Raw genomic sequence first — 17,693 nt, 5'->3', positions numbered from 1 at the left:
AGGGGCAAAGCGATTCTCTCACTCTTCAGAGGCATCTCTGTAAGTTTTTAATTCTTTGAGTCTCGGGGATCAAAAAGGTACTTTTAATTTGATTTTGGTGGATATTCTGGATTAGAATTAAGAATAAGAAATGTAAAAATGTACAAAGTTAAGATTTGAGAATAAGGATCTCTGAGAAAAAGAAATGTAAGCTATTTGTATTTTGAACCGTTAAAGTTGTGATTGACTCACAAGCTGTTAACTGTATGTCAGCTCTTAAATAAATCTATATATTTTTAGAATTATCTCACAGTAGTATTTCTGTATCAAACTCGCAAACTCAATTTCTGTACACTCTTTTGTAAGGAGTTGCAAAATTCCGGACCCTCATAATATCCGGAAGGTTCAGTCTAGTTAAACTTATTAAAAGTGCTATCCGGAGGATGTTAACATCTTCACGTCGTTCCTTTCCTTTAGGGAGAGATAGTCTGAACCTTTAGACCCAATTAAGCATCTTATAGAATTCGGCTATCTTTAACTTTAGTTGAAGCTGAATGTCTGGGGAATACGCCTGATCTGGGGTAGCCTGAAAAGGGCTAGGACTAGTAATTATCCCTTCAATAGTGGATGCATTGGTTGTCATTTTCCAAAATTCCATAGATTCTAGAATGGTTACCACGGATTGGAAGGTAGCAAATGTAACCCCACTATTTAAGAAAGGAGGGAGAGAGAAAACAGGGAACTACAGACAAGTTGGCTTGACATCAGTAGTAGGGAAAATGCTAGAATCTATTATTAATGACGTGGTAACAGGGCACTTAGAAAATAATAATAGGATTGGGCAGACTCAACACAGATTTATGAAAGGGAAATCGTGTTTGACGAATCTGTTGGAGTTTTTTGAGGTTGTAGCTAGCAGAATAGATAAGGGGGAACCAGTGGATGTAGTGTATTTGGATTTTCAGAAGGCATTCGATAAGTTGCCACACAAGAGGTTATTAAACAAAATTAGGGCTCATGGGATTGGAGGTAATATACTAGCATGGATTGAGGATTGGTTAACGGACAGAAAATAGAGAGTAGGAATAAACGGGTCATTTTCAGGTTGTAACTAGTGGGGTACCACAAGGATCAGTGCTTGGGCCTCAGCTATTTACAATCTATATCAATGATTTGGATGAGGGGACCAAATGCAATATACCCAAGTTTGCTGATGATACAAAGCTGTGTGGGAATGTAAGTTGTGAGGAGGATGCAAAGAGGCCTCAAGGGGATATAGACAGGCTAAGTGAGTGGGCAAGAACATGGCAAATGGAATATAATGTGGAGAAATGTGGTTATCCACTTTGGTAGGAAAAATAGAAAAGCAGAGTATTTTTTAAATGTTGAGAGATTGGGAAATGTTGGTGTTCAGAGGGACCTGGGTGTCCTTGTACTCGAATCACTGAAAGTTAACATGCAGGTACAGCAAGCAATTAAGAAAGCAAATGGTATGTTGGCCTTTATTACAAGAGGATTTGAGTACAAGAGTAAAGATGTCTTACTGCAATTATATCGGGCCCTGGTGAGACCACACCTGGAATATTGTGTATAGTTTTGGTCGCCTTAACTATGGAAGGATATACTTGCCAGAGAGGAAGTGCAACGTAGGTTCACCAGACTGATTCCTGGGATGGGGGAATTGTCCTATGAGGAGAGATTGAGTAGACTAGGCCTATATTCTCTAGAGTTTAGAAGAATGAGAGGTGATCTCATTGAATCATACAAAATTCTTACAGGGCTTGACAGGGTAGATGCAGGGAGGACATTTCTCCTGGCTGGGGAGTCTAGAACCAGGGGTCACAGTCTCAGAATAAGGGGTCGGCCATTTAAGACTGAGATGAGGAGAAATTTCTTCACTCAGAGGGTGGTGAAGCTTTGGAATTCTCTACCCCAGAAGGCTGTGGAGGCTCTGTCGTTGAGTATATTGAAGACAGGGATCGATAGATATTTTGATATTAAGGGAATCAAGGGATATGGGGATAGGGCAGGAAAGTGGAGCTGAGGTAGAAGATCAGCCATGATCTTACTGAATGGTGGGGCAGGCTCAACGACTGAGGCTCCATTGCACAGCACAGCTTGGCTGCAGCCTTGGGTTGCAGGCTTTCCTGCACAACAAGTAGTCAGCCTATCAATCAAGGTTGGCTGTGGCCAGGAATTTAAAGACGTCCTGCAGTTCAGGAAACCCATACTTCCGGGTTTCCTGAGCTCAAAACAGCGCCCCCTCCTCCCCTGCAGCCCCCGCTCCCTCCCCGCCTCCGGGCTAATATCCAGCCCATTATGTCTGATGCATGAACATAATACTATCTTCGTTAAAGGGGTAACGCGATTAAGAATCTCAAACGTCTAACAATCGCAGCTCGTCTAATCGAAAAATGCATGAATCACACTCACGGCTCTTCCGTTCTCCAACCACTTGATAGTGGGAATAGGGAATCCTGTGGCTTTACATTGTAGAATCACCTCAGAACCAAAGCTGACATTGTGCGATGTAGGTGCCTTCACAATTCTGGCAGGGACTATGAATAAACAACAAAGACATAAAGAATATCACTGGTATTAAAAATCTGTAGCTCAACTGGTCACTTTCAGCTCCTCATTCCCCTGGGGAGTGCTTAATTTGATTACATTTAGAAAGAACTTGCATGTATATAGCACCTTTCAGGACCTCAGGATGTCTTGAAGTACTTTTGAAGTGTAGTCACTGTTGTAATGTAGGAAACAAGGCAGCTAATTTGCACACAGCAAGGTCCCACAAACAGCAATGTGATAATGACCAGGATATCTGCTTTTTTTTTTTTTTAAGTGATGTTGTTTGAGGGATAATTATTGGCCAGGGTACCAGGGAGCACTCCTCCGCACTTCATCGTAATAGTGCCGTGGGATCTTTTACGTCTACCTGAGAGAGCAGATGGGGCTTCAGTTTAATGTCTCATCTGAAAGACGGCACCTCTGACAGTGCAGCACTCCCTTGGTATTGGCACTGGGAGTGTCAGCCTAGATTATGTGCTTAAGTCTCTGGAGCGAGACTTGAACCCATAATCTTCTGACCTAGACGTGACAGTGTTACCAACTGAGCCACAGCTGATATCCTTCAGTAAACTCATACTGCTTACAGATGTAACTATTTGAGATATGAGTGGGTAATGTATTCATATGACATTCCTCTCTCCATTTTTAATGGAGACATTGATTCGCTTATTAAAATAGTGATCAGAGTAATGTCATATGAAGACACTAATTAAATGTTTGGACGTTACTAACACAAGCCTTCATTGCATGGCTACTTTTTTTGTTCTGGGAAGTGCAGTTATATTTTAGGGGCCTCTATGGTGCAGTAGCAAAAGTGGTTCTCAGCCACCTATCAGGCTTCCCAGTCTAATCGCTTATTAATGGTTTTAATCATATGGAACCCAAGTTTGTGTCATGGGTAGGCGGGCATTTGTAAGTGAGTATTAGAGTCAACATACTCCAAACAATCCCTTAACTCCAGCATTCTGAAATTACAGTTATTTTTTAAACTATTTTTTCACTTGCAGCTGATAGCAAGTTTGCCCTTGTGTGCCAACACTTGCAGAAAACATTAGAAGGGATTCATTAGTTGGGACAAATGGACCTTTCTTCTCTTCGATCTGCAGGCATATTTACCCTTGACTGGCAGTGTAAAATAAAAGTGTACGCCCAAGGCTTTCTGTACGGCATTAATAAAAAGTGGAACATTCTCATTATGTCTGATGTATGAACACGATACTATCTTCTTTAAAGGGCTAATGTGATTAAGAATCACAAGTGTGTAACGATCGCATGCTCGTCTAATCGAAAAATGCATGAAACACGCTCGCTGCTCTTCCGTTCTCCAACCACTTGATAATGGGAATCCCTAATGACAGTGAGTGGTAGTGAACTTGGGTAGTTTCTGGTATATACAAGCATAGAGCACAACAGGTAGTGTTGGTGCTAATTGGTATTAATTAGGCTGGCATTCAGAGAGGTCAGATGAATGGGCGCAGTACAAAATATAATGCTACACTGAGGGGAGTGGGAGTGGGGGGGATTGGGTGGCACAGTGGACTAGACACTTTTCACCTCTGAGTTCAAATCCAGTCAGACTGATGTGATGAAACTCTCCCCTGTCTGCTGGCTCAAAGGGCCCTTTGTTAAGAATTTGGGCAGTCTCAATCCAGGAGGCATGGGCCTAGAGCGCCATACTGTCCCTAATATAACACGGATTGACAATCTCTCTCGGGTCAAACAGTAACGGACGATCTCTTCCATTAGTTTACCATCAAAGTGGTGAAGGTGAAAACTGAGTTTGAAATGCACTAACATCACTCACCTTGCTGAGCATCTAAAAAGGCTGCAGTGGATGAGCTTATTATGAGGCTGGAGCCCAGGTAGTGTAAAGTGATCTTTACAACAACAACTTGCATTTATATAACAGCTTTAACATAGTAAAACATCCCAAGGCGCTTTACTCAATCATCCTAGGGTTTTGAAAAAGGTGGCTATAGAGATAGTGGATGCATTGGTTGTCATCTTCCAAAATTCCATAGATTCTAGAACGGCTCCTGCGGATTGGAAGGTAGCAAATGTAATCCCACTATTTAAGAAAGGAGGGAGAGCGAAAACGGGGAACTACAGACCAGTTAGCCTGACATCAGTATTAGAGAAAATGCTAGAATCTATTATTAAGGATGTGGTAACAGGGCACTTAGAAAATAATATGATTGAGCAGATTCAACATGGATTTATGAAAGGGAAATCGTGTTTGACGAATCTGTTAGAGTTTTTTGAGGTTGTAACCAGTAGAATAGATAAGGGGGAACCAGTGGGTGTGGTGTATTTGGATTTTCAGAAGGCATTCGATAAGGTGCCACACAAGAGGTTATTAAACAAAATTAGGGCTCATGGGATTGGGGGTAATATACTAGCGTAGATTGAGGATTGGTTAATGGACAGAAAATAGAAAGTGGGAAAAAGCAGGTCAGGTCATTTTCAGGTTGGCAGGCTGTAACTAGTGAGGTACCGCAAGGACCAGTGCTTGGGCCTCAGCTATTCACAATCTACATTAATGATTTGGATGAGGGGACCAAATGCAATATACCCAAGTTTGCTGATGATACAAAGCTGTGTGGGAATGTAAGTTGTGAGGAGGATGCAAAGAGGCCTCAAGGGGATATAGACAGGCTAAGTGAGTGGGCAAGAACATGGCAAATGGAATATAATGTGGAGAAATGTGGTTATCCACTTTGGTAGGAAAAATAGAAAAGCAGAGTATTTTTTAAATGTTGAAATGTTGGTGTTCAGAGGGACCTGGGTGTCCTTGTACACGAATCACTGAAAGTTAACATGCAGGTACAGCAAGCAATTAGTCGTTGAGTATATTCAAGATAGAGATTGCTAGATTTTTGGATATTAAGGGAATCAAGGGATATGGGGATAGTGCAGGAAAGTGGAGATGAGGTAGAAGATCAGCCATGATCTTATTGAATGGTGGAGCAGGCTCGAGGGGCCAAATGGCCTACTCCTGCTCCTAATTCTTATGTTCTTACTTGCTAAATATATTAATATTCATAAAATCATAGAAACTTACAGCACAGAAGGAGGCCATTCGGCCCATTGTGCCTGTGCCGGCTCTTTGAAAGAGCAGTCGTGTTTAGTCCCACATCCCCGCTTTTTGTCCGTAACCCTGTAAGTTCCTCATCCTCAAGTACCGGACAACTCCCGTTTAAAATTATTTATGGAATCAGCTTCCACCACCTTTTCAGGTCGAGCGTCCCAGATCCCGACAAGTGGAAACATTTCTCCTCATCCCTCCTCTAGATCTTTTGCCAATGATTTTGAATCTATGACCTCTGGTTATTGACCCACTCGCCAGAGGGATAAGTTTTTCTGTATTTTTGTTAAAATTTGCATTAAGAAGTTGTCATAAATCGAAACTTCTACAAGGAAGTACTAATGAACGGCCAGCTGAGGGCGCCGCCCGAGGAGTATAAATACTCGGGCGTGGGCCCAGCTTGGCCAGAGACAGTCTGGAAACAGGAAGCTAGTGACTACTAACTAGACCTCCATGTTTTGTTACAAGTCGATTAAAGCCTTGCTTTATGTACAACCAAGTGCATAGTGAGTCTTTATTACGTCAGAAGTCACTCGCTGCTGGAAATTAAGGCTCAAGAGTCATTCCACTGTTTCCTACACCATTCATTCTTTCCCAGGGTCTCCAAACCGTGCAACTCATTACTTCTCTCAGTCTTTGCTTCCTCTTACGATCTTCACAGGTTCAAATCCCAAGTTTGACATCAACTAACCAATATTTCTTCATTTATCTATCTTCTCTCCTGCTCTTTCCAGCTTTGCTGGTATCCTGAGCTAAGGAACTTGCCCTTAATCTGGGTTTCTCAATAAATTAAAAAGAATCCAACAACTGAAAGATCTGGGTTTCACAAATAATCAGGGATCAACCTGACACGAAGGCCTGAACTTGTGGTACTGACTTTGAACCAGCAGCTATCAAGGGTGTGGATGCTGCTATAAGTAAGATGGAATGGGAGAGTGGGTGGGCCGGGGGAATAGATTCGATCAAAGTGAAATAAACAAAATATCTTTTGGCATCCCTTTGAATTACATCATGAACATTCTACATACAAATCAGATATTGTTTCTGCTGAAGTTACAGTTCTTTAAAGTTCATCCTTTGTTTTGTACTTTGGAACAGCAACAACATTGTTTCAGTCCCAACAATCTACAACAACTTCACTGCACGATCCCATGGGCCAAATACTATGACACTGCTGCACCACTGCCATGGAAATAAGTGACACGCTCTAGATTTATTTGTTTATTTTGTTTTTCGTTCCCCTCTTGAACGTTTCCCCTCCACCATTCCCCAGCTGAAGGGGCACAAGCAGCCAGCCCACTCCCAGACGCCTGCCATTGCTGCTTTGGGGCCAGTCACCAGGAGAGACCTGGATGATTCTCCTGCTGATTTCTTCCTCGATTTCTTCATTTATCTATCTTCTCTCCTACTCTTTCCAACTTTGGTGGTATCCTGCACTGAGGGACTTGCCCTTAATTTGGGGACTTACTGGCTTCTGCTGTGCATCCCAGAATCAGGCCATTCCCTGGTACAGTGCATTAGAGCATGAGGGAATTATACCAAAAGATTGTCCGTTGCCCTCTATAATTAAATGAATGAACTTTATCCAGTTGATTTCTATTCCATTTTCTCCACCCATTTCCTGAAGGCACTGACTCACGCTGGGATGTATTTCCAGCTGTTTTGTGGTTCTTTATTCAAATTGTCCTTGTGTGAGCCCAGGCAATACTGTAAGCCTATTAAACAATGGGTGAGAGCATCACAGCCTGAGCCTGTTCTTAGCTGATGTTAACATATGCACATTGGCAGTGATCAAGAGTGCAAAACCCTGATAGATTTATGTCCCGTCCCTGGTTTGTGGGCACTGAGGCTAGTTTTCATGTCCCGCAGCCCTCCCAAAGTGCTTTACAGCCAATGAAGTACCTTTTGAAGTTTAGTGACTGTTGTTAGGTAGGAAAACGTGGCAGCCAATTTACGCACAGCGAGATCCCACAAGCAGCAATGTGATAATGACCAGATAATCTGGCTTTTTTTAGTGATGTTGACTGAGGGATATTGGCCAGGACTCCAGGGATAACTCCCCTGCTCTTCTTCAAAATAGAGTCAGAATCATAACGGCACAGAAAGAGGCCATTCGGCCCATCGAGTCCATGCTGGCTCTCTGTAGAGCAATCCAGACAGTCCCATTCCCCTGCTCTATCCCCGTAGCCCTGCAAGTTTATTTTCCTCAAGTGCCTATCCAGTCTCCCCTTGAAAACAGTGAGTGACTCCGCTTCCACCACTTCCGTCGGCAGCGAGTTCCAGGTCCTCACCACTCGCTGCGTAAAAATTTTTTCCTTACATTCCCCCTGTATCTCTTGCCCAAAACCATAAATCTGTGTTCCCTAGTCCTTGTACCATCAACTAGTGGGAACAGCTTTTCCCTGTCTAGCCTATCCAAACCTATCATAATCTTGTACACCTCTGTCAAATCACCCCTCAACCTCCTTTGCTCTAATGAAAACAAATCCAGCTTCTCCAACCTGTCCTTGTAGCTAAGATCCCCCATCCCTGGAACCATTCTGGTAAATCTCCTCTGCATCCACTCAAAAGCCTTCACATCCTTCCTAAAGTGTGGTGACCAGAACTGGATGCAATACTCCAGTTGTGGCCTAACCAGCGCTTTATAAAGGTTCAGCATAACCTCTCTACTTTTGTACTCAATGCCTCTATTTATGATGCCCAAGATCCCATATGCTTTGCTAACCACTCTCTCAATATGTCCTGCCACCTTCAAGGACCTATGCACATTAACTCTCAGGTCCCACTGTTCCTGCAAACTCTTTAAAACTGTGCCTTTAAGTGTATATTGCCTCTCCCTGTTCTTTCTGCTAAAATGCATCACCTCACACTTCTCTGTATTAAATTCCATTTGCCACTTGTCTGCCCATTCTGCTAGCCTTTCTATGTCCTGTTGCAGTCGATTGGTTTCATCATCACTGTTTGCCACACCCCCAAGTTTGATGTCATCGGCAAATTTAGAAATTCTACTCTGTATTCCAATATCCAGCTCATTTATATATATATAAAAAAAAGTGACCCCAGCGCTGACCCTTGGGGAACACCACTGTCTACCATCCTCCAGTCTGAAAAACAGCCATTTACCACAACTCGCAGTTTTCTGTCCTTAAGCCAATTCCTTATCCAAGCTGCCACTGACCCACCTATTCCATGAGCCTCAATTTTGTTAACCAGCCTTTTATGTGGTACTTTGTCAAACGTCTTCCATGTAGACAACATCCATTGCATTCCCTTCATCAATCCTCCCTGATACTTCATCAAAAAATTTAATTAGATTTGTCAAATAGTGCCGTGGGATCTTTAATGTCCACCTGAGAGAGCAGACGGGGCCTCAGTTTAACATCTCATCCGAACCACGGCACCTCCGACAGTGCAGCACTCCCTTAGTGCTGCACTGGAGTGCCGGCCTAGATTTTGGGCTCAAGTCTCTGGAGTGAGACTGTGAACCCACAACCTTCTGACTCAGTGGGCGCTACCCACTGAGCCACGGCTGATATGGACTCGCCTTTGGACTGGCAGATTCCACTTGTAGTACCAAGTATTGGATGCAGACTCGGGTTGACAAAACTTTGGGATTGTCCTGGGATCTCCAGCAATTAAAGATGAATCCCCTGGACACTATTGTGGGGCATTAACAAAATATTATGCACTTTTTTCATTTCCTTTGAACATTTTTTTTAAATTTTTTTAGGAGAAATTGGCCTCCTATGCGCCTCCCATTAGCGCCTCCGGGGGCATTAGCGGGGCGCTACCGGCTTTGCGACTGGGCGCGGTAATAATACCGATGCCCGCGAAATTGACATGGAGGTTTGCACGCAGCGGTAACCACTAGCGCCATGATCTCCTGCGCCCGGAGATCATGACGTCGTCCAGCTGCACAGCGCCGAGGTAGCGCCCAGATCCGAACTTCGGTTCCAACCCCTGCAGCATCGCCGGGCGATAACACCAACGGCTGCAGGATGCATTGTTAGGGAAGCCAGCCACTTGGGGAGCGGTATTGAAAGGTAAGGCCGCTTGTGTTAATGAAAAATTTGTTTTCACCCCTTAGATTGTTTTTTCAACTTTTTCCTGTGCCGCGATTGATCAACCCTGCATTCTGTTAGTACAGGGCTGATCACAGAATTGGCAGCACAGTGGTATACAGTCGGGAAGGTGTGGCCCTGGGAGTCCTCAACATTGACTCCGGACCCCATGAAGTCTCATGGCTTCAGGTCAAGCATGGGCAAGGAAATCTCCTGATTACCTCCCTCAGCTGATGAATCAGTACTCCTCCATGTTGAACACCACTTGGAAGAAGCACTGAGAGTAGCAAGAGCGCAGAATGTACTCTGGGTGGGGGACTTCAATGTCCATCACCAAGAGTGGCTTGGTAGCACCACTACTGACCGAGCTGGCCAAGTCCTGAAGGACATAACTGCCAGTCTGGGCCTGCGACAGGTGGTGAGAGAACCAACACGAGGGAAAAACCTACTTGACTTCATCCTCACCAATCTACCTGTCACAGATGCATCTGTCCATGACAGTATTGGTAGCAGTGACCACCGCTCAGTCATTGTGGAGACGAAGTCCCACCTTCACACTGAGGGCACCCTCCATCGTGTTGTGTGGCACTACTACCATGCTAAATGGAATAGATTCAGAACAGATCTAACAGCTCAAACCTGGCATCCATGAGGCGTTGTGGGCCATCAGTAGCAGCAGAATTGTATTCCACCACAATCTGTAACCTCATGGCCTGGCATATCCCTCGCTCTACCATTACCATCAAGCCAGGGGACCAACCTTGGTTCAATAAGGAGTGTCGAAGAGCATGCCAGGAGCAGCACCAGGCATAGCTCAAAATGAGGTGCCAACCTGAGGAAGCTGCAACACAGGACTACATGCATGCTAAAAAGCAGATGCAGCATGCTATAGACAGAGCCAACGATCCCACAATCGATGGATCAGATCAAAGCTCTGCAGTCCTGCCACATGCAGTCGTGAATGGTGGTGGGCCATTAAACAACTAACGGGAGGAGGAGGCTCCATGAATATCCCCATCCTCAATGATGGTGGAGCCCAGCACGTGAGTGCAAAAGGCAAGGCTGAAGCGTTCATAAACATCTTCAACCAGAAGTGTCGAGTGGATGATCCATCTCGGCCTCCTCCTGAGGTCCCCATCATCACAGATGCCAGTCTTCAGCAAATTCAATTCACGCCACGTGATATCAAGAAATGGCTGAGCGCACTGGATACAGCAAAGGCTATGGGCCCCGACAACATCCCGGCTATCGTGCTGAAGACTTCTGCTCCAGAACTAGCCGTGCCTTGCCAAGCTGTTTCAGTATAGCTACAACACTGGCATCGATCCGACAATGTGGAAAACTGCCCAGGTATGTCCTGTCCACAAAAAACAGGACAAATCCAACCCAGCCAATTACTGCCCCATCAGTCTACATAGAAACATAGAAACATGGAAGATAGGAGCAGGAGTAGGCCATTCGGCCCCTCAAGCCTGCTCCGCCATTCAATGAGATCATGGCTGATCATCCAAACTCAGTACCCTGTCCCTGCCTTCTCCCCATAACCCTTGATCCCGTTAACCTTAAGAAATGTATCTAACTCCTTCTTGAATATATTTAATGAATTGGCCTCAACTGCCTTCTGTGGTAGAGAATTCCACAGGTACACCACTCTCTGGGTGAAGAAATTCCTCCTCATCTCTGTCCTAAATGGCTTACCCCTTATCTTTAGACTGTGACCCCTGGTTCTGGACTCCCACGCCATCGGGAACATCCTTCCTGCATCTAGTCTGTCTAGTCCTGTTAGAATTTTATAAGTTTCAATGAGATCCCCTCTCATTCTTCTAAACTCCAGCGAGTGTAAGCCCAATCGACCCAATCTCTCCTCATACGTCATTCCTGCCATCCCAGGTATCAGTCTGGTGAATCTTCACTGCACTCCCTCCATGGCAAGAACATCCTTCATCAGATAAGGCGACCAAAACTGTATACAATACTCAAGATGTGGTCTCACCAAGGCCCTGTACAACTGCAGCAAGACATCCTTGTTCCTGTACTCAAACCCTCTCGCTACAAAGGCCAACATACCATTTGCCTTCTTAACCGCCTGCTGCACCTGGATTTACAAAAGGTGTATGCTTACCTTCAGCGACTGGTGCACAAGGACACCCAGGTCTCGTTGCACTTCCCCTTCTCCCAATCTATTGCTGTTCAGATAATAATCTGCCTTCCTGTTTTTGCCACCAAAGTGGATAACCTCGCATTTATCCACATTATACTGCATCTGCCATGCATCTGCCCAATCACCCAACCTGTCCAAATCATACTGGAGTTTCTCGGCATCCTCCTCACAGCACAAACGCCCACCCAGCTTTATGTCGTCTGCAAACTTGGAGATATTACATCTAGTTCCCTCATCTAGATGATTAATATATATTGTGAATAGCTGGGGTCCTAGGACCGATCCCTGCGGTACCCCACTAATTACTGCCTGCCACTCGGAAAAAGACCCGTTTATTCCAACTCTTTGCTTCTGTCTGCCAACCAGGTCTCTATCCACATCAGTACCTTGCCCGCAATCCCATGTGTTTTAACTTTACACGCTAATCTCTTATGCAGGACCTTATCGAAAGCCTTCTGAAAGTCCAAATACACCACAGCCACTGGTTCTCCCTTATCTAGTCTACCAGTTACATCCTCAAAAAATTCGAGTAGATTAGTCAAGCACGATTTACCTTTTGTAAATCCATGTTGACTTTGTTCGATCCTGTCACTGTTTTCCAAGTGCTCTGCTATTACATCTTTTATAATGGACTCTAGCATTTTCCCCACTACCGATGTCAGGCTTACCGGTCTATAATTCCCCGTTTTCTCTCTACCACCTTTTTTGAACAGTGGGGTAACATTAGCTACCCTCCAATCCATGGGAACTGTTCCAGAGTCTATAGAATTCTGGAAGATGACCAGCAATGCATCTACTATTTCTAGGGCCACTTCCTTAAGTACCCTGGGATGTAGATTATCAGGCCCTGGGGATTTATCGGCCTTCAATCCCATCAATTTCCCTAACGCCATTTCCCTACAATTACTGATTTCATTCTGTTAGATCCGTGTGTTAATGGAGACACGGAATGCAGGAATTGATTTAACAAGTGTTTACTGAACAAAGTCTGGAGGTGAACTAACAACACAAGACGCTACACAGGCTTATATACCCGAGTAGTCACTACTGGTACTACAGTATACAGGGGCTTCAAAAACATAGTTCCTCTTAAAGGTACATACACTACAATTCCTCCCCTTTTAGATAAATAGTACATAACATTTTAAGTAATCATTAAATAACATTTTTACAAGATCAATAATATACACATTTGCTGAAGTTAATCAATTACAAATTCAGTGTCTCTGGAGGCTTCCTGACTCGGTCCGGATAACGCCTCGGTGGTGTAGTAGGTTCTTTTTGCAAGGTCGATTCGGCTTCAATGCTAGTGTCGGGTTCATCTGGTTCCAGTATCACCGGATCGGAGGTAGATACTATGGGTATCTCTGCTTCATCACTAGGCGTATAGAGTTGTGGTGTAGGTTGTCCTTTTTTGGATGACTCTATGATCTGGTCAGCATGGCGCCTTATTATGCTTTCTCCAATGTCCACAGTATACATCAGCGGTCCTAGTCGTGTGCAAATAGTTCCAGGCTGCCATTTCTCGGTACGGTAGTCCCGGGCCAAAACTGGTTGACCTATCTGGAAGGTTCTAGTTGGCCTTTCATTCATGCTTTGAAATTGTCGGTTCTCTACGTCCCTTCTGACGTTTGGCTTGACCAAATCCAGCCGGCATCTTAGTCTTCTATTGAAAATCATCATGGCGGGGGTTTGGTTTGTAACCACATGTGTTGCATTCCTGTACGCAAACAAGAAGTTATCTACTTTATGTTGTAGATTTATGTCTTCATTACCCATGGCCTTTATGGCCTTCTTGAAGGTCTGGACAAACCTTTCAGCCAATCCATTGGTGGCGGGATGGTATGGGGCGGACGTGTAGTGCTTAACCCCATTGTTTTTTAAGAACTTCCTGAATTCTTCGGATACAAATTGCGGTCCATTATCAGAACAGATCTGTTCAGGCAGCCCATTCCTGGCGAATATGGGCCTTAATACTGTGATGGTTTTTTCCGTGGTGGTGGACATCTTTATTACCTCCGGCCACTTGGAGTGTGCATCCACCGCGATTAAGAACATTGAGTCCATAAATGGACCAGCAAAGTCGATATGTACCCTTTGCCATGGAGATGAGGGCCACTCCCATGGATGTAGAGGGGCTTGTGGTGGGGCATTTTGGACCTTCTGGCATCCTAGACAGCTCTTGGTCATTTCTTCGATGTCTCCATCGATACCTGGCCACCACACAAACGCTCTGGCTAAGTTCTTCATTTTCACTCCACCCAGATGCCCCTCGTGAAGCTCCTTTAACACTTTATCCTTGAGTTTGGGTGGAATCACCACTCTGGATCCACACATCAAGGTTCCTCGGCACACTGACAGCTGTTCTCTTCTTTGCAAAAATGCTGGCAACAGTGGTTCGCCATGTGCTGGCCATCCCTTCACCGTTAAATCGTAGACTCGTGAGAGAGTCGGGTCATTTCACGTTTCCCTTTCAATGGTAGAATTTGTCACCGGTAGACATTCCACTATGGTCGAGTGGAATATCTCCACTGGGTCCACTGTAGGCACCTCTTCCACCGTTGGCAATGGTAGGCGCGATAACCCATCAGCATTCCCATGCTATTTTGTTCCTTTGTATTCTATGTCATATTGGTGTGCCCCTAGGAAAAGGGACCACCTCTGTAGCCTTTGCGCTGTCATAATGGGAACGCCCTTTTTAGGGTTGAATATGGAGACGAGGGGTTGATGGTCAGTCAACAAGGTAAACTTTTGTCCGTGTAGGTAATGGTTGAATTTCTTCACCCCCCACACCAGGCTGAGTGCCTCCCTGTCGATCTGGGCATAGTTACGCTCAGCTGAGTTCAATGAGCGTGACGCAAAAGCTATCGGCCGCTCCGAGCCATCAGGGAATCTATGCGATAATACCGCTCCCACGCCGTAAGGGGATGCATCGCACGCCAGTCTGATTGGCAGTGATGGGTTGTAATGAGCCAACACTTCCCTGGACGTGATCAAGCCTTTGCATTTATGGAAGGCACATTTACAGTCTTCGCTCCATTTCCAAACCACTCCCGTTTGTAGCAGTACGTTAAGCGGGTGCAGAACCGTCGACAAGTTTGGTAAAAATTTATGATAGTAATTTACTAATCCCAGGAACGACCTTAATTGTGAGACATTTTCAGGCGCTGGGGCCTTTACGACCGCTTCAATTTTTTCAGGTGACTTATGCAACCCTTCTTCGTTAATGACATGGCCACAATATGATATTTGTCTCTGGAAAAATTCGCATTTGGGGCGATTTGCTCGTAGGCCCCGTTCTCTCAGCCTCGTGAGCACCTGCTCCAAGTTGGCAAGGTGCTCGTTGTCGTTTTCTCCTGTTACAAGGATGTCGTCTAGGTAGCATTGAGTCCCCGGAATCCCTTGCAGGACTTGCTCTATAGCTCTTTGCCAGATAGCCGGAGCTGATGCCACTCCGAAAACCAGTCGATTGTACTGGTACAGGCCTTTGTGTGTGTTTATCGTGAGATACTTTTTAGAGGCCTCCTCAACCTCCATCTGTAGATATGCCTGTGCTAAGTCAATTTTGGTGAAACGTTTCCCTCCGGATAGTGAGGCGAAAATATCTTCTATCCTCGGAAGAGGATACTGTACCGTGTGAAGAACCGGGTTTACAGTCACCTTGAAGTCCCCACAGATGCGAACTTTTCTCTGTTCTTCAGATTTATCATTATTCAACGTTTTCTTCATGACCGGGATGATGGGGGTTGCCCACTCGCTCCAACCTACCTTGGATAATACGCCTGCTTTTCCCAAATTCTCCAGCTCTGCCTCGACGGCTGGACGAATTGCGTATGGCACCGGCCTTGCCTTAAAAAACTTGGGAATTGCCGCATCTTCCACTTTTATTGAGGCGGTGGCGCCTTTCAGAGTTCCTAGTTCCTGTTGAAACACTTCTTTGGCGTTAGCCAAGATTTCTTTTAATCCTCCAGGTATGACGTCATCATCGTTTTTTTTTCTTACTGGTCACCGTCAGTGCCTGAATGGAGTGCCAGTCTAAACGTATCTTTCTGATCCATTCACGTCCCAACAACGGTGGACCACCATCTTGCAGAACGTATAAATACAACTTCTGTATTTCCTTGCCGTTGTATACAACAGGCACCCTTATTTTCCCTCTGGGGTATACTTTCTGCCCCGTATATGTCTTCAAGACAATGGATGTGTCTTTCAAAGGTATATGCGGAAATAGCCGCTCGTAATCCCGTCGACTCATGACGGTCAGAGCTGATCCTGTATCTAGCTCCATTTTGACTGGGGACCCCGCTATCGTGAGGGTAACCCAAATGGTCTGGTAATCTTCTTTGGCAATTACATTATGTAATTTGAGACAGCTTAGTCTCTTGTTTCTGGAGTCGCTATCGCTCTTCTGGTCTTCGGAGCTACTGTCCGTCGTCATTTGTACCTTTCTGTACTTTTCCTTATTGACCTTTTTACTGTCAACGGATTTCTTTCCAGATCTGCATACACGTGCAATGTGTCCCATCTTTCCACATTGCCTGCATGCTTTGTCCTTGAACCAGCAGTCCCTCTGGTCATGGGTGGATCTGCCACAGCGATAACATCTCTCGAAACCCCGTGTCATTTTATGGGTGCCGAAGTCCTGTGGCTTTTGCTGTATCTCTGCAGCTCCTCTTGCTGCTGCTTCGTATGATACAGCCACACTGAAAGCCTTGTCGAGTGTCAAATCTTTCTCAGAAAGTAGTCTTTTCTGTGTTCCTTCGCTTAGGAGACCGCAGACGAATGTCTCGTAGAGAATCTGCCAGTCCTGCCCCGAATTGGCAGTGCTTTGACAGCTTTCGTAATTCGGTGAGGTAATCAGCGTTACTTTCATTCTTGTGCTGATTCCTCCTGAAGGATTTGAATCGTTCCGCTATCAGCAGCGGTGTTGGGTTTAAGTGCTCCTGTAAGGTATCAACAATCTCCTTAAAATTCTTGTCCATCGGTTTGGCTGGAGTGATCAAGTTTCGTAACAGCCCGTATGTCCTTGCGCCCATCAGATTTAGAAGTACCGATGCCTTTTTATCATCCGCTACTTCATTCGCCTTGCAATATACCTCCACTCTTTCCACATATGTGGTCCAATCTTCTATATCGCTATCGAAAGCAGTAATATTGCCAGTCTTCGGCATCTTGAAAATCTAAAATGGCGCTTCCCGCGCTTTTCTTTCTTCCCCGCCGAGGTAAGATGGCGCCTCCCGCGCTTTCCCGCCGCTGCCGCTGCTGCCAACGCTGTTCTCCGCGGTTCCCGTTGCGACCTGCAGCTTTTCGCGGTATTTCTATTTTTTTTATATATCGCTTCAATAGTTTCCCCGTTACTTGGAGAACCGTTCCCGTCGTGGAGCGGACCCGCTGGGACTTTCCCCTCCCTCTGCTCGGTCTGAACGCCGACCTGCTTTGCAGCACCGGCCGCGCCCCGAGTGCTCCACCCTCTCTCTCTCTTTGCTTCTGCTTCCCGACTCGCTGCCCGGCTCCGTTGCAGAGCCACCCGATCGAGCTCTAGCCCGCCGCAGCCCAGGAAGGATCAGTGCACTACCTGCCACCAGCCCGTTTAGCTGGGGAAACCACAGACTGGAGACCAAGCCTGGCCCTCGTTTTCGAGTTTCTTCGAGTTATTTTTTTTTCTTGCTTCTGGCTTCGACCTTCGTCTGAGGAATCGATCCCCTTGAGGTGCTGCCGAATTGCAGGTAAGTTCGTTTCTAACTCGTCGCCACTGTTAGATCCGTGTGTTAATGGAGACACGGAATGCAGGAGTTGATTTAACAAGTGTTTACTGAACAAAGTCTGGAGGTGAACT

The 17,693-nt window shown here is 45.3% G+C and overlaps 1 protein-coding gene across 1 annotated transcript in view; it reads right to left on the bottom strand.

Annotated features, from left to right (window-relative positions):
• musk (muscle, skeletal, receptor tyrosine kinase) overlaps positions 1 to 17,693 on the bottom strand; it is a 216,861-nt gene that overhangs the window by 156,677 nt on the left and 42,491 nt on the right. The window contains exon 6 of the mRNA XM_085992850.1: positions 2,413 to 2,537. Within this exon, the coding sequence (XP_085848976.1) occupies positions 2,413 to 2,537 (125 nt within the window). The remainder of the gene's footprint in view (positions 1 to 2,412; positions 2,538 to 17,693) is intronic.

The sequence above is a fragment of the Somniosus microcephalus genome, chromosome 1 (genome assembly GCF_052327205.1).
Source record: "Somniosus microcephalus isolate GS21.2 chromosome 1, FLI_Smic_1.0, whole genome shotgun sequence".
NCBI classification, from domain to species: domain Eukaryota; kingdom Metazoa; phylum Chordata; class Chondrichthyes; order Squaliformes; family Somniosidae; genus Somniosus; species Somniosus microcephalus.
This window is presented reverse-complemented; position numbering and strand designations above follow the sequence as displayed.